Raw genomic sequence first — 18,052 nt, forward strand, 5'->3', positions numbered from 1 at the left:
CTAAGACTAAACTCTAAATTTGAAAATAGGTGAGGATAAAAATGATAAGCCCTTAGTATGCTGCAAAGGGATGCTGCTACATTATGGGCATTGAACTGAGTTAGTGCTCAGATTCAAACTTCAAAATTGTTGAATGTAGTTTCGTCCTCAATCTTTCAACAAATTATTCTTCAGCCTGTTATGTTTGAAAGCAATTCTCTGCGTTGATATTAATGATCAGTAATATTACAAGAAAAGTTCTTTATTTCAGTTGTCGGCAACTCCTGACGTTATCCAGGAACTGGACCAACAGGAGGAGTGGGAGTATGTGAACGAGGTACATCTTGTACCCCAAGAAGTGTGGGAAGAGGAACCAATTGAAAAGGTTCAGTACAAAACAGTGGTGGAAGAAAGACAGATACCGCAAGTTAAATCCTTGTATCCTTTCCAAGGGCAAGGAATGGTTATGGCTAAAGGAGAGGTACGTGTTCTATTTATTTATATGGATGTATGTTATTTGTCTTGTGACAAATGCTTTTAAAAACTAAGCAATGAACTAACACGGATGCCTGTTTACACGTTTCTATATTTCCACCTTAATTTTCAAATCTGGTTAACCATCAAATAGATTTATGTGCTCATTCTTCAAATAAAAGGATGCCAAAAAGATTGCTATAAAGCATTAATTAAAAATTCGAACCTTAGATCACCCACCTTGCAAATTGAACCTGTGTCTACTCATGGTAGTCAGTACATGCCTTCCAAATGGACCAACTCTCTTTACTTGATGAAACTCTTAAAAATATATATATTTGTATTGCAAGCTGAACAAGCAAAAAAAAAAAAAAAATTGCAAAATTTATTTTCCAACCATCAGTGTAATGTTAAATTTAGTCTAACAACCAACATTTAGTCTAACTGACTGACTAATGTAAAATCAACTTGAAATTAAAATACAAATTCAATATTACTTCAAATCTTCATTAATAAATGATGATAAAATATAAACGATGGTAACATATAGAAAGGGAAAATTCCTTCCTGGTAGGGAACTAAAATAAAGATGTGTAGAGATTGAGAAAGAAAATGTAGGAGGATTCCTTTTCTCTCTCCCCACCCTTCAGAACACTGCCTACACGACACAATAAAACAACACACAATCCATTCCAATATCTACATAACTTTACAGTCTGTTCAAATTTTGGAATGGGTAGGACTTTTCCACCCACATGTAGGTATTTGTAGAAAACAATTGGCTTACAGCCCTATGAAACAATTGGAAAAATATAGACATCATGGGCCATGGTGGTTACTCAGTAGGACATCAAGAATGTCGAGCAGGAGACCCAGGTTTAATCCCAATGTAGATGATTTCGTGTGGGAATTTTTACCATATTATACCTGCAAAGAGCAGCTCTTGGGTTCACTCAGCCTCTCATAAGTAAATATCTGGTGCTGTGGGGCTGGGGGGGGGGGAGGGGCAACCCTGGCAGGTAACAGCAGCCAGTGTAGTGCTGATCACATAACCACCACAATCAGAGATCATGAATGTGTTGGTCTCTACCTCCATATTCTCCTTTGTGCCTTCATGGTACAGTGTGATGAGTATGATGTAACTTTCATATAGACAGCAGCAAATACAATTCATCAAAAATAATCTTGAATCCTAAACAGATTTAATTATTTCACAACTAAAAATTTAAATGTAATTCTTCTAAGCAAAATATATGTTCTAAAGCACATCTGCTGAAATGAGCTCAAGAACCAGTCCAGCCATAATGAAATATCCTTGTGAATATGTTTGTGTTTATTTTTTAGGTGATGTTCTTACTGAACAAAACAAATGACGACTGGTGGAACGTGAAGAAAGCGAACGGTCAAGATGGCTTTATACCAGCAAACTACGTGAGGGAAATTGAACCAAAAATTGTTCCTGTCCAAGTAAGGAAGGAAATGAAAGTGCAGGATAAGCAGAGGGTAAAGAAGACAAAAATGGTCAAGCAAGTTGTTCAAGTCAAGAGACCAAAGACTACAAAAAAGCCAGGTGTGTAGCTCTCTTGTTATTTGGAAACCTCTACTTTAAAAGTTTGTAAGCGTGGAAATGCAAAGAGCTGAGCTGACACTCTTTACCACAGTTCGACCAATACCAATGCTTGTAAATTAACCCATGGCGTGATAGCCGATGGGGGCCAGTGCCTACCTACCGAGTGCCGGTCTCACTCCCACCTTTTACAGGGTGACATGAGGTCAGCATAATGAACCTCCAGTCATTGCTGTACGTTTTCCATGACCAGGTTATGCTACTCATTCATAGCTTTCCAATTTCCTCATGATGGTGCATGCCCACTGATCCCATACGCAGGCTGAAATCTCAGGAGAAAAGTTATTACGTTTCTCCCAGGAGACTCGAACCTGCACACATTCCACAGACGGAGCCCAAGCTTGCGCCTTATACCACCACACAGCTATGATGTGGGACAATGCTTGTAAATTATAACATTTAAAAGTTGTTCAAAATATTGATTAATGTTATTCTGTAAATATTCTACTCCAATCATATGCACCAATTGGATCAAAGTTTTGGTTTAGTATGTTCCAAGAATTATATTGGAATATTAATGTACTTCTTATGTAAGCACAAAATCCAATTTTCATAAAATGTTGCTGCAAAATAAATGAAAACTTTGAATGTTGTGTAATTTCCTGTATAATTAGATATGCAAATGTGTTAAGCAGCATTTTTGCTGACCTCACAAAAACAAATTATTGGAAAAATATCATCTGGTATCAGTAAATTCCAATAGCATTACCACTCATGTCAGCTGATACTAATGTATCAGTATCAGTTCAGACTTAAGATATAGTGAATGAAAGAAAGGAGAGGCCAAAAGGGCTAATATACAAAATGTGACAGAAATATGCAATACTCACAAGAAACTTGAAATTTCTCATAGCCATGGGTTGCATCTTCAGACATAGGTAGGAGATGGTGGAAAGAGAAGTAAGTGGTGGACCTACAAGGTTGCCAGGTTGAGAGCAAAGATAAAGTTGGAACAAAAGAGAATAGGGTTCTTTCACCAGGGTAGTCGAAATGGCAGAGTGGATGCTGTCTGTGTGGGGGACATAATGTGAATGGCCGTATGGTTGCACTTATGACTGATATGTATAGAGGTTGACTCTTGTCAGGAAATTTCTTAGTAACTGCTTGAATTTGATAATATGCATCAGCTGCTATTATGAAATTGTTATTGCATTTATTTTTACAGAATAACACAGGGACAATGGAATTAATGGGGTTGTGGAGTTTAGCAGCAACAAGGGTGGTGTAAAAATTGTGGAAATCACTGTGTTCATCTGTATTTTTTTTAAAACAAAACAAAATATTCATAATTGGGAAAAGAGAGATGCGGTAGTATATAAATATGAAGAAACTAGTACTCACTTTTATCTACGAAGCTGTTTTTTCTTTTTGGATTAATTTCAGTGGTCACTGCCACCATCCTCATTGGAACTTGCTGTACTGTTGCTTGATGTGCGTCTTTTGTTTGTAGTTCTCTGGCTGCCGCTAGGTGCGCTGTTGTTAACTATGCGTCTCGGTCTGTGTCGTCTGCTATTTCTACTGTTGTAGTAGGGGAATCTAAGTGTGGTGCGCTTGCCTGCTATCGATGTTTAACTCATGCGGGAAGTGCATTATGGATGCAGCATGTGGGCAGTGTGTTTGACTTGAACCTTTTGAATTTTATGGCTATTGTATTTGATATGTTTCATATATGGCCACTGCAATTAATCGAAAAAGAAAAAACAGCTTTGCGAATAAAAGTGAGTACTAGTTTCTCCGTATTTAAAACAAAATATGTATTTGACTTACCTTGAAACAGGCAAAAGATACAGCACAAGCACAGTTTAAACTTAAAGCTTTTGACCCTGTCTCAGGGTCATGCAATGCACGTAGAACTGTGCGAAGAAGGAAAAAGTGTGTAAAAGAAGATAATTGAAAGTAAAAAGCTGGTCTCTCATGCGGCAAAATGGTTAATGCTCTTTCCTTTTATGCAAATGGTGCTGAATTTGATTCTTGGTGGAGATGGAGAGCTACTCGAATAGAAGAAGTAACAACAGACTCTGCTCTCAAAAAGGAATTGCTGCACTGATGACACATGAAATGAAAGGGTGATTGGCAGGCCTTGACTCTGAAAGCTGTTCAACCACATGGTGAAAAATTAAGGACAAGTGTACTTGAAAGATAGAATAAATTATTCAATGTGACTTTTAAATTCATTCAAGCATTAATTTTATTTTTCCCCTCAGAGAAACCTCGGAAGAAGAAGCTTTCCTTGGATGAAAATGAGAATGTTGAGAAGCGCCAGAAGAAAATTAATACCACGTATGATCAGCTTCTTGGTTTGGCACAGGTAAATACAAAGACCTTTTTGTTCAGCTTCTAATAGACATGTCAAAAGATGTGATTAAAATTATTGTTTGTGGACTTCCCAACTATGTACAACAATGTGTGAGAATATTTTCCTACATATATACGTATATTTGGTCTGATATGTGGACTTTTTAATTTTGAGAAACTAATTGTTATGGTAGGTAATTAAGTTTACTTTAATTTACAAGATGTGAGCAGATAGCTCATTAGTTGAATTTTGTCCATATATTCAATATTGAGAGCAGATCTGATACCAGACTTTCCTTTTATAGAAAAGACATGCATTCCTAGAGGATGCAATCCACTTGTATGGATTTTACCGAGAATGTGATGACTTTGAAAAATGGATCAAAGACAAAGAGCGCATGTTACGAGCTGATGATCGTGCAGATAATGTGGAGACTGCCAAACACAAATTTGAGGTAAGTTTCATATTACACTACTTCCAAACTAATATAAATTGTGCTATTTCCATGTAAATATAAAATGGTACAATAAGGAGAATCTTTTTTAGCTTTAAGTACATTTTAACTAATTCCCTGCACATTTTTAGGATAGAATTACTAAAGCAAGAAGCCTTTTTTTTCTTATACTTTTTCTCAATGCATCCCTCCTTTTTCTTCCTCTTCTGCTTTTCTAGTAAGGTGTCTGCTGGTCTCTTAATTTATATTGTATAGCAAGACTCTGATGTATGATTTTTGCAATATCATTATTGTAAACGCTATCCGGATGTTAAAACAATTCAGGCAACCATCTTTTTCTTCATGTATGTCATCAAAAAAAGTAATCCTGAATAAACTGAAGAAATTTCATGAACATTGTTCAATGTTGTGAGATGGTTGTCTGTGTAAACCAGTTTTCTGTTCTTCCAAACAATTCAATTCAAAATCCAATAACTTATTTTGCCCTGTTACATGTGCAGATTTTCTGTTTCCTCTCAAGAAATAATTTCCTTTTTATGTCTTTTGTTATTCATTTTTTAAAAAAATTCCAAATCAAAATTTCAATATTATCTGATAGTATAACTTTCTTCTTTAACTATTCATAATTATTGAGATCTATCCACAGAAATTTTATGCAAGTTTCATTGACAAAATTCTTAGTACAGTATGATGTCTGAGGTTCTAAGTTAAAATTATTTATTTATTTATTTATTTATTCAATTCATCCATCTTTTTCATTGTGATTAAGCTAGAGAGGCCCAAAAATAAAATTAATTTATCTTCATTGTAGACTTATACATATATATTGTATAATAAGGATGGGACAAATTAATCACACTTTTGGTATCGCTCAATGTAGGCACACCAGTCTGATATATCCATAAATAGCCTGTAATTGAGTGCAAAATTTTACCATTTTGTTATAATTTTTCATGTGTTTAAACTAGGGCTCAGCTGATACTACTTTGAACTATAAATGCCAATAACAATTGGTACTCTTGCTAATTCCCACCAATCCATCAAGGCTTATGCTGTTGTTTGAGAACTGTTACAAGTAAAGTTGTTCAGAATATTGATTAATATCAATGTGTAAGTAATCCAAATCATTTTATCAAGAGTTTTGCTTTAAAACATTCAAGAATTACATCAGAAAACAAAGGTACATGTTACATGTTTAAAAAAATTCAGTTTTTCACACAACACTGGTGCATAATAAATGGAAACTTTGAGTAGTGAATAATTTTGAGCGTAATGATCTCTACGGAAATGTCATGTGATATATTTACAGACCCTGTGAAAAATCAAAATGATGGAAAAGTATTGCCAGTATCGTAAAATAAATTCCAGCAGATACCTCCAATTCTGATACATCAGCATCAAGTGACTCAAGTCTAAAATATGTGTCTAAAATTACGTCTCATTTTCAATGCAAAACCCATTACAGTCAACTGGTTGCATAAATTAATAAAGGAGGAGAATAAACTTTTCATATTCTTGAAAGAACACTTACATTTTATATTGGATTGGTTGAATATCCGTATCTATAAATTGTACAATTTTTTTATCTGTCTATCTATAATCTGGGCATATTTATTATCAATTGTCATGATCTACCGAAAAAGAAAGGGAAATTTCACAGAGTATTGATGTCTGTTGTGTTTTTGCAGCAATTCTTAACAGACCTTTCAGCAAGTAGTAAACGTGTCGAGGCCTTAGATGCTGCAGTGGAAGAGTTTGTTCGCCAAGGTCACAGCCAGCTAGACAAAATCAAAGCTCGTCAGCACCAAATCCACCAGCTGTGGGACCACCTTAACTGGCTCAAGGGCCAGAAGGAGAGAAGCCTTGAAGGGGCATCGAGGTAAGAATCAACACACGTCAGTTATTAGCAATTTCAAAATTCTTTTCACCAAAGAGAAAAGTATCTACATAGAGAATTTTTAGAATACATATGAGTGTTACATTGAAACCATAACATATCAATCTATATCAGATTCTTTCTTCAAAATATTCATAGATTCATTCATGAGATGTCTCTCACCAACTTGGAAATCCTGGAAAAACAGGGAAAGTCAGGAACCCCATAATTAAAAAAAAAAAAAAAAAAAATATCCATGAAATGCTTGAAAAAGCCATGAAATATGTTTTTTGAACTTGTAGAATTTGTGAGTAATGTAAAGTAAAAAGAAACACTTGAAAATATGCTGCATGCAGCATTAAAGTAAGATAAAAACATTGTGGTATGGTCTTGAAATGTATCTGAAATTTTCTTGAAAAGTCATGGAATGTGTTTTGGCAGAATGAGTGAAAACTCTGACAAGTGACAAAACTTTCTGAAAATTAAAATTCTTTGCCCTTGTAGTAGAATGATTATGCTATTGTGCCACCATACCAGGGGCCCTAGGTTTGAATTATCAGTCAATCCGTGTTTCATCATTTATTCCTATCATGATTATCCTAGGGAGGTAAAAAGTGACACAAATTGACAGAAATAGAAAAATGAACATTATGATTCTTTATAGTAATGAGGTAAGTGAATTTATATTCTATCAATTCAGCCAATAAATTTACCAACCCAATATTTCTATAAATAGCCTGTAATTTAATTTAAAATTCCACCTTTTTTGCTATTTTTTAAAATATAAAGGTATAAACTGTTTATATTAGTTTTGTAAAGGGAATGTGTAAATATGCAGCTTCTCTTTCTAAGGTAAAACCCCACTGCACTCACCTGGTTACATATATTAATTAAGAAGGTGAATGAACTCTTCATGTTCCTGATGAAATATTTGTAATTTTACATTGGATTGGTATCAGCAAAAAAAAATCATATTGGTCCATTCCTATTTGTTAACACTGTCAAAGATACATTAATAGCTGCTTAAAATGTTATGTAATTGTCTGTCAAATTGATTGCAGAATAAGCATTTGTACTAATTGTGATTTAAATTACCGTACTTTTCTAGTGTGGAACTGTTCAACCGGACATGCGATGAAGCCAAAGACTGGATGCTTGAGAAGATGACACAGCTTGATACAGATGAACTTGGCCCCGATCTGAAGACAGTTCAGGCCCTTCAGCGACGCCATCAGAACTTGGAGAGGGAATTGGCACCTGTTGAAGAGAAAGTCAACAGGGTCAATCTTCTAGCAAATTCGTAAGTATTCTCCACTCATTACACTTATAACTTAATATTATTGTATCACAATGAACTTGGACACCTCATTGTTTTAGTACACAGTATTTTCACTACAAAGTCATAAAAGAGGGATGCACAGTCATCATATGCTTGTCCTGATATTACATTTTTTTTACATTACACACACCTGTAAATTTACAGGTTTGTTTATGTGTTTGTGTTATGTATATGTGTTCAAGTGCTTGGAGAATGAGATCAGCGGTGGGACATCATATTTGTCATGTGGGTCAGTGCTCAAAGTCGGAGAATGCTTCCCCCTCCCCCATACTACAGTGTCCCCATGTTGATCCATAACAGCATCATCCCTCACCTATCCCCAAACTTAACCAAGCATTCCCCTCATCTATTAATTTCCACTTTGAGCACTTTTGTGGATAATGTCCTTATGATGTCCCAAAGATAAAATCTCCTGTAATAATATCAAAAGAGTTTTTTTATTTCTCAAATCACAACATGCATGCTACTTTCTGCTGCAAAGATGCCATTTCTGTTCATAGCCAACTACAGTCATACCAAGAAAAGAAATACCACTGCCAACTCTTGAACGAAAGTTGACCATCATTTGTTTACTCTCCCAGTTACCACAGACAAGAATATTCCCCTTCCCCATGAAGTTGTGTACTTTATTATTGGACGTGGTGAATAACCATGATTTCAATTTAAAATGTCAAGAAGTAACACAATTAATAAAACCAGAAAGAATATATGAAATGTAGCTTATAAATGTGCATTATTATGAACTTCATTGTGTACTAACATAGTAGTGTGTTTCATAAGTGCAAATAAATCACTCATAAGTATTTTTTTCTAGCCATTTATTTTGAACTTGTGTTAAGATTACTTCCACAGTTTATGATTCAGAAATTTCATTAAGTAATTGTAGTTTGTATAATTTGTAATTACAAACCTGATATAATTATTCAATTAATTTTCTTGCTTGTCTGCAGTTCAATATAATTGCTTCTAAATAACATTCATATTTTCTCCAGGGTAAAATCTTCATATCCCAATGAAAGGGGAAATGTGAATGCTAGGCAGAAAGAAATTCAGGAGCTATGGGATAAGGTTAAGGTGAGTTATCTGTGCAAAATATAGCTTATTTTAATGGTTGCACTAAATTCTGATCCATCACATTAACATATGTCCTGTGAATTTTTACTTATGAACTCTTCTTTTTAATATAATATTTGTGAAAAAGGTTACTTCATTTTTTCTTTGTGCTTTTTGAGAATAGTGTATTTTTATTCCATTACATTTAGGTAAGGATGTGGCTTTTTATAGATTGATCATTTATAAAATAACATATATTTCATTCCTTATGTCGTCAACATGTTTATGAAAACATACAGGGTGTTCATAAAATATAGCAGTTTCAGCAATTTTGGGGTGAAGGGGGTATGAGAACAAATACATGGGTTAAGTCATAAGTCATGGCAACTATTCTTTTCTCGCGAACAGGAGACAACACAAAAAAATCTAAGATATACGTTTGAAAGTGTATGGAATGGACTTTAGAAAGAAGCCACCAGATGGTGTATGTGAACAACGGTGGGGTAGTAAGCATGCACGCAATTTCAGTCGGTGAGTGACAGCGTTCGGAAATTATCCTACACGAGAATCCGACAGCTCACACGGCGGACATTGTTAGGCATCGCTTAAAGTGGTGGGGATGGAAGGTTCTTCCACACCCACCTTATTCTCCTGATCTAAGTTCATGTGACTATGATCTCATCCCCAAAGTGAAGAAGCCATTGCGTGGGAAACAGATTGCCAACAAAGAAGAGATCGTAACAGTATTTCGGGGAGAGCTAGCACATGTTAGTGCTGCACATGCAGCGGATGGTATTCAGCGCCTGCCCCATCGCTGGCAATGGGCAGTGGATGACCTGGGTGAATACTCTGAAGCTTGTTAAACAGTGTAGTCTTGTGTACTTGTTGTTCATGCCATAATAAAACGCTATTGTCCAATGTCCTGTGTTCTGCCTCATCCTTACGAGAGTCTCCTGCATCCAGACTTCATCTCGTGACTTCATTCGAAGTTACATTCCATACACTTTCAAACGTATATCTTAGATTTTCGTGTTGTCTGCTGTTCGCGAGAAAAAAAAATATTTGCCATGACTTATGAATTAACCCACGTATTACATTAGATGAGAGAAGAACTGTGAAAGATTTTTTTAACCATACTTGTACTTTCCCTCACTGATGCGGGCGACACCACTGTCAAGAAATGGCGTCTCCCCAGCAGAAAACATTTTGCTTATCTACCATGCCCGTCAAATTCTCCCAACCGCACCCCATGTGATTTCTTCCTTTGGGGATTTGTGAAAGACTATGTTTACGTGCCACCAGATCTGCCTGAATTGCGAAACCAAATTGTTTCAGCCATTCAATGGCTGATTGTTTCAGCCATTGGACAGTTCTTCTTTCATCCAATATAACATTTGTTCTCATACCCCATCGCTAAAAGAAATAAAATTTTGTTGAAACTGCTATATTCTTATATGTACACTCTGTATTATTGAATAGTGCCGAGCTGATACCCCTTTGAACAATAACAATATCAGTGAGGAGTCTCTTACTGTTTCCTACCAATGTTCATGCCCACACTTGGATATTGAACAGTTCAAAGTAGTTCATAATATTTATAACTTTTGGATCTATACCATATTAATCCACTATTTTGTTATTTTACTTTGATTTTCTGCCCTTTTATTTATTTATTTATTTATTTATTATATATGAGGATTAGGATGAATCCTGATGATATGAGATAGATGCTCCACAGAGTCCAGATGTCAGAGCCTTGCAAATCTGCAAAATGCAGTCTAGGGTGTACTACGCATATATGGAAGGGAGGTTGACATTTGGTTGTCTTTGAAAGGGGTCACTCCTTACACCCCTCCAGGATATTTATACTCCACAAAAATGCCATATTTTATTTTTACAAACTCTGTGAGATCCCTAACTTCAGAAAAGTATCGACCAGTATTTGAACCAATATTTTCTGATAACAATTCATCAGTATGATGTAATTTTTTATCAATTTTTTGGTAAATTTTAGTTTCATATCTTGTGTAGATGTGAGTGGATTCCAGTCAAGCATTTCTAAAAGCCATAAATCTGCCAAAAAGTTCGTGATTTAGGGGGGATTAACACAGATTAGTTCATTTAAGAAAGTAACGTGTGTACAGGAAAATTATTTTTAAACAATATATTATACCCTGTCCCGGAAATCTCTGGAGCGAGCAAACAAAAACAAGTCTCTTGGCAAGTAGTGACTTCAGAACGCATGCAAGGGAACGGAATTTCATGGAGGGAGAAGAGCAACTGCAGTTACCATCCTTTCCAGCAGCGTGTGCTGCTTTGCTCCATCCATTTGCTTTCTCCTGTACTCTGTTTTTATGCGTGGCCTTGCTCCACAGATTCCCAGCATAGAATATAGACACCTTCAAAGAGGATAAATTTATAAGCACTCTAAAGATATACATTATATTAATTTTCAGGCCTCCCTGATGGTGCAGTGATAGTGTCGTTGCCTTGTAATCAAGGGAACACGGGTTCGATACCTGGTGGAGGCACAAGTGGTTCAGATCCCACTTTAAACTGTAGGTCCAGTCCCAATTAGCCTTACTGTGCATAAAGTGGACTTAAAACACCAACTCAATCAATATATTAATTTTCTTTAAAGTCATTGTTCATTATATGGTATTCCGTTTTAATTTGTTCATGCTGTAAAAATTTTATTTGAATTAACTATTTATATTTGTATGTACCTGGAGCAGTTTCTAAACTTAATTTTTTTCTTGCAAATGATTCCAGACAAAAGCAATCGATCGACGATCAAGACTGGAGGATGCTGTGGGGCAACAGATATTTATGAACAGTTCCAAGAGTTTGGTAAGTATCATTGAATTATCATTTTCTTCATATAAGCTACTGATGTAATGTGAGACAATTTTAAGGTTTGGCCAAGCAATTAGTTCCAAAGTGGATGCTGACAATTGCCCCCAATATTAATAGAACAACTTATATATAGTTTTGTGGAAAAAGAAGTACATTTTCTGAATATATGCATAGAACCAAGAGGCGTAAATTTGAATGTCTGGGAGGCTTTGTTCATTGCAGAGGAACACTGGAAGATATTAAGTAATGAGAATGGTATTTTCTTACACAAGAGGGGTAAGCAGCCACCATCTTTTTGATCAAGAATCTTTGTAAATTAAAGATGATTTGGAATTGCCTGTTTATATTTGAGGTCCATAATTAAAATTTGATAAAATCTTTGTTTAAAATAATAATAAGAAGAAATAATAGCAAAAAAACAGACTACTTTTTTATAGTGCCGTCGCTGAGGTGAAGATGACAATGTTATTATCCGGGAATCCATCGATTCCATATGATCATCGGTAGAGTATTGAGATGGGTGATGCTGCCAGATCTAGACAGTGAAAACTAAGAATAAATTGTCATCACTTTAAAGTTAATGGTAATAGCAGTGTGCCCCACCCCTTTAACAACTAAAATTACTCTAGGAGTCACTTTATCCAGCCTTCCTAAATCTAGCTCCTTGAAAGTCAACTTTAGCTCCATTTAAGGTGAAATAAGGGGAAATATCAAACATCCAATGGTGTAGAAAAGTACATGGATGGAAAAAGAACACGTGAAACAATTTCTCGGTCGTCGGAAAAGTCGAAACTCCTATTTGATTAGCTGTAACTTGGAGTTGTTCCCCATAAGAAATTCATGACATTCTGTAATTACTTTTTCATCATATTTTATAAACATTGTGTCTAGCTTAATAATCAACTTAAAATATACAGTAAGCAACACTAATATATGACAAAAAACATTACATGACGGCGTGGAAATTTTTATTCTAAAATATCCAGAAATGTCAAAGAATTTGTTTGTGCAAGATAAGTGAGAACTGTAAAATTAAGTGATATCCACCTCAAAAAGTAACAATGAAGATTATTAATCCAACACCATCAGTATGAAAAATGTAATGTTTATGGTGTACTAATGCATGTTTGAATTTTAGTTGAATTGGGTTGCGTCAGTCAAGGAAGCCTTGAATGCAGATGAGTCTGCTAGAGATGTGGCAACTGCTGAGAACTTGCTAAAGAAACACCAGGAACTGGGTGATGACATCAGAGCACATGAAGATGAGTATGTCGCAATATTTTCAAATATCTTTGTATTAGTGATAGGCATGTATTAATAATAATAATAATAATAATAAAAGTTGGGGGGCTTGGTTTACAAACAAATTGTTGTAGATTGTCTTTAGCATCTGAGCATTAAATTAATATTTGCTACAAGTGAAATCATAATTTTTTGTTCAACTTGCCAAAGACAAATTTACTCTTAAAATATAAAAATCAGTTTGTACGTATATTTTAAATGTTTTTAGAGATTTTACACTGGTGTAGAAGTAACTTATTCATACACAAGATTTTTCCATAGAACACTTGACAAACTTTCCAATCATTCAGGGGACATCAAGGTCTTGTTATGATGGTATTAGTTCTCAAAATTGATGCTGTGAATTTGAATACTTATGATTATCAGTGGTAATCAGTTGGAGTGTGGGTATCAAAATCAGAATACTTATGAATATCCATGGAAATCAGAATCAGAATACTTACTAATGTCAATGGAATTTGTTAAGAGTATTAGCATCAGAATCAGTATAGTGTCAAATTAGTTTTGTCTCTACTGTATGTACCACATACAAATTATTACAGAATGACTAATATGCAACTAATATTTTAAACTACTTTCCATGTATTCATTCTTTCTCTTGCCTACAGGTTCAAAGAGATTGGAGACCTGGGAAAGCAACTCCTGCAGAGAGCTCCAGACCTGGTAGAAGTCCGCGAGGGAATGGTTCGTCTGCAAGCTGAGCACCAAGCGGTTCTCAGAGGATGGCAGGAGAAGGGAGACTGGCTTCAGCAATGCCACGACCTCCAACTCTTCAATCGGGAAGCAGATCAGATTGATGCTACTACTTCTAGTCATGAAGCTTTCCTTGAATTCACTGATCTTGGTGTAAGTATTGAGCATGCATGTCCATGACTGTTTCAGAAATATCCTGTACGTGGTCATGTTGCAACAACAATCTTCATTGATCATATCATTCTTTCTCATGTCAGAACTCGCACATCTATTTTTTAATTGTACCATTGGCTTCCTGTGTAGACTGTTAATTAGGTTTTTTCTTGTCTTTGGTGTGAGTAGTCCTGAGTTCAATTCAAGGTGGGAACCCCAAAATTTTGTACTGACTCAGAAGTCTGAGGATAATTGTAACCAAATTACATGTAACTTGTTACTTCCCAATATAATCAATATAAGGGTCATTCCATGTCAAATCATCCAGAATTTTGTGAAAATGTCACCCACCATCACCGATTTTGATGAAATTCGGTATGCTTATAGAACTTTTAATGCTGATTACAAAAATGACAACTTTTTTAAAATTGGTCAAGGGGTTCAGAAGTTACGAGCTTTTTAAGAACTCCCTGTACGCCACATGCAACTCCACTTTGAATGACACGCATTAGGATATAAACGATCGTATCTTCCTTCGGGTTTGCCGTAGAAACTTCAAGTTTGTTTTCTTTTGTTCAGAATAGTATAAGCTTTCATTTAATAATGTTTCAGATGAATGCATCAATAAACATGTATTTTTATATATAGTTTTATGTATTTTTTTAGAAAAATAAATGACTAACTTCAAGAGCAAATTTCATGCAATGCCCCCCCTTCAATTTCCACCCAATTTGATATGTAGCTAGCTCAGAGTGTGTACTAATGCCTGATGGAAAAATTGGGATGGGCGGTTCAGAGACAGGGTGATAAAAAAATAATTTGCATAAAATGACATTAAAAGTAAATCTTATTAAAAATGCTTATGTATTTAGCACAAAGCCTGAAGTACATTATATTTCAAGCTACAATATTCAAAATTTATGTTCCCTATGTGTAAATGTAACCTGGCGGGGGCAAAGGGAAGCACTTTCCCTATCCCAAATTTATATTTTAATTTAAAATTTACAAGTTAAATATATTTTGTGATCCTCCTGGCACTTGAGGAACGAACGAATAAAGAGTAATAATTGTGATTTTTCAAATGTATTTATCAAATTATCCTGGACACTATTTTTATGCGATGCAAAACCTTGTGATTATCCCAACCCGAAGATAGTTTCCAAGTGACACCTATTAAGATAGTACTATTTTTGCTCTGACTGTTAAACAACTAGTGTTTCGAAGTAAATAGTTACAAAGTTACAAGTACAGTTACTTTTTATTTAGAAATTCTAACTGTAACTAGCTACTTTTAAAGTAAGTACCTGTAACGTTAACAACGGTAACAGAGTTACTTTTTGCAGTAGGGAAATAGCTAAATTGGACAATTCTGTTCCAGACTATAAAAATAAAATATGTACCTTCTCCGGATGCTACGTGCAAGGATTTTCTTGGAATTGCTGCCAAGGAAGCTATGCTTTGTTGCATGCTAAATTTAGAACATCCACGCTTTACTGTAATTCATTTCTAATTGTACGTGAAAACTCCATTGTTTTTGGTAGACTGCTGCGTTCGTTTGGAATGTTGTTGTCCAGCTAGGAAAAAGTCATTGTCCAGGGAGTGGATCTTTGGATCTTGTTGAACTTGGAATGGAGGAGAAAGAAATAGGTGCAAGTGGAATCAATGACACCATATTCAAAATAACGTGGTCAGCATACAAATGATTTTTTAATTATAATCGTTCAAGCAAAGCTGACTGTGTTTTCCATAATTTATTAGCAGTAATAATGTAAATATATGAATGCATATTATGTACTAGAAACATAAGTAAAACACGGAAGTCTTCATGATCGTTGATATTGTGTAACTTTTACACAAATCAATGATCATTAACAGTACATTACTGTTACAGTAACTGTAAAAGGAACTCAGTTACTTTCAAAGTACCAGTAACAATAACTGAGTAACTTTTTTAATGATTGACTGTAACTCAGTTACTTGTAAAAAGTAACTTACGGAACCTGTAAATTCAAATTAGTGCATACTTCCTGGTACTGTTGTAGTACTTTGCAATCGCTGACACATTGTACTGTGGGTTGTTGTCATTTCATCCTAGATGGTTACTAAGAAATTTATGCCTTGAATACTATTTCTACGGAATTGGTACATAATTGCCATACTTGTTGCTTTATACTATAGAAGTCTATACAAGTATTTTTACTGTTCCAGTCATCCCGTCATAAGGATATTTTCTGTGGTATGTGGCGAAAAAGCTTAATTTCAAAAAACTTCAATCAGCTCAAATGTGTAGTATTAATTCTTACTTCATATTACGTATCCCCATGAAGAGTAGCCAAAAAAGAACTTCCACATTGAGATAAAATGCACAAAAAGAATGTTCTCGAAGATAAATTTGCTAAACTTGGGAATGTTAATAATGATGATTATATATATAATTATATAATATATATTTTTTTTTTTAAAAATGAAGACTGTTGAAACTAATTTACAGTGGAACGTCGATTTTAAGTTATCCAGGAGACCAAGCTGAAAAAACTTAATACAAGGTAAAATGTAAAATCTTGGAAAATTTCTAAACAATTTGCTATGTTGGATACTAAATGCAAGAAGTGAAGGAAGGACTGGAAAGATTGGAGAACACAGCTAGTGAGATGGGACTCCAAATAAACCAACCCAAGACTAAATACATGTTCTCAGCGCGAAATATGGAATTCAGGGAAGGCCAACATAACTTAATGGAGGCACCTATGCAAAAGTTTTAAATATCTTGGAACATTAGTTACCATGGATAATAATATTAAGGAGGAAATAAAAGCAAGAATTGCAGCTGGTAATCGAAGCTATTTCTCACTGTTAAGAGTTTTCAAATCTCGCAGCCTGAGTAGAAATTTTAAAATCAAAGTATATCAGCAAGTCGTAAAGCCAGTGGTGACATATGGAGCAGAGACATGGACTTTGGTGCAAGCAGATGAAGAACTTTCGCGAAGATGGGAAAGAAGGATACTGAGGAAAATATACGTGCCAGTAAATGAGAATGGACAATGGCGAATAAGGAGAAACGATGAAATAAGAGCACTCTACAAAAAAAACAGATATAGTTTCCGATATAAGAAGCATGAGACTGAGGTGGCTGGGACATGTGGAAAGAATGCCTGAAGACAGAGCGGTTAAAAAGGTCTATAAAGGGACACCAGGAGGGAGAAGATTAAGAGGAAGGCCAAGGAAAAGATGGTTGGAGGACGTTGAGGAGGACCTTAGGAGGATGGGAGTAAGACGGTGGAGACGTCGAGCAGAAGACAGAAGAGAATGGGCTATCATTGTGAGAGAGGCCAAGGCCCTTTAGGAGCTGTAGAGTCTATGCTTACATTCAGACATAGTGAACATAAATTTTGAATAGTGTAGCTTGAAATATAATGTACTTCAGGCTTTGTGCTAAATACATAAGCATTTTTAATAAGATCTACTTTTAATGTCATTTTATGCAAATTATTTTTTTATCACCCTGTCTCTGAACCGCCCATCCCAATTTTTCAATCAGGCATTAGTACACACTCTGAGCTAGCTACATATCAAATTGGGTGGAAATTGAAGGGGGGGCATTGCATGAAATTCGCTCTTGAAGTTAGTCATTTATTTTCCTAAAAAAATACAGAAAACTATATATAAAAATACATGTTTATTGATGCATTCATCTGAAACATTATTTAAATGAAAGCTTATACTATTCTAAACAAAAGAAAACAAACTTGAAGTTTCTACGGCAAACCCGAAGGAAGATACGATCGTTTATATCCTAATGCGTGTCATTCAAAGTGGAGTTGCATGTGGCGTACAGGGAGTTCTTAAAAAGCTTGTAACTTCTGAACCCCTTGACCAATTATAGAAAAGTTGTCATTTTTGTAATCAGCATCAAAAGTTCTATAAGCATACCGAATTTCATCAAAATCGGC

The 18,052-nt window shown here is 35.1% G+C and overlaps 1 protein-coding gene across 6 annotated transcripts in view; it reads left to right on the plus strand.

The window, feature by feature from the left end:
* The window catches only part of kst (spectrin beta chain, non-erythrocytic 5 kst), a 372,152-nt gene that overhangs the window by 243,434 nt on the left and 110,666 nt on the right, over positions 1 to 18,052 (plus strand). For all 6 annotated transcript variants that reach the window (XM_083122546.1, XM_083122542.1, XM_083122545.1 and 3 more), the window contains exons 16-25: positions 251 to 460; positions 1,798 to 2,023; positions 4,285 to 4,388; positions 4,681 to 4,830; positions 6,519 to 6,709; positions 7,815 to 8,006; positions 9,038 to 9,119; positions 11,871 to 11,948; positions 13,093 to 13,220; positions 13,865 to 14,102. In XM_083122546.1, coding sequence (XP_082978672.1) covers positions 251 to 460; positions 1,798 to 2,023; positions 4,285 to 4,388; positions 4,681 to 4,830; positions 6,519 to 6,709; positions 7,815 to 8,006; positions 9,038 to 9,119; positions 11,871 to 11,948; positions 13,093 to 13,220; positions 13,865 to 14,102 — 1,599 coding nt within the window. The remainder of the gene's footprint in view (positions 1 to 250; positions 461 to 1,797; positions 2,024 to 4,284; positions 4,389 to 4,680; positions 4,831 to 6,518; positions 6,710 to 7,814; positions 8,007 to 9,037; positions 9,120 to 11,870; positions 11,949 to 13,092; positions 13,221 to 13,864; positions 14,103 to 18,052) is intronic.

This window comes from Lepisma saccharinum, chromosome 5, assembly GCF_977018435.1.
Source record: "Lepisma saccharinum chromosome 5, izLepSacc3.1, whole genome shotgun sequence".
Classification (NCBI taxonomy): Eukaryota; Metazoa; Arthropoda; class Insecta; order Zygentoma; family Lepismatidae; genus Lepisma; species Lepisma saccharinum.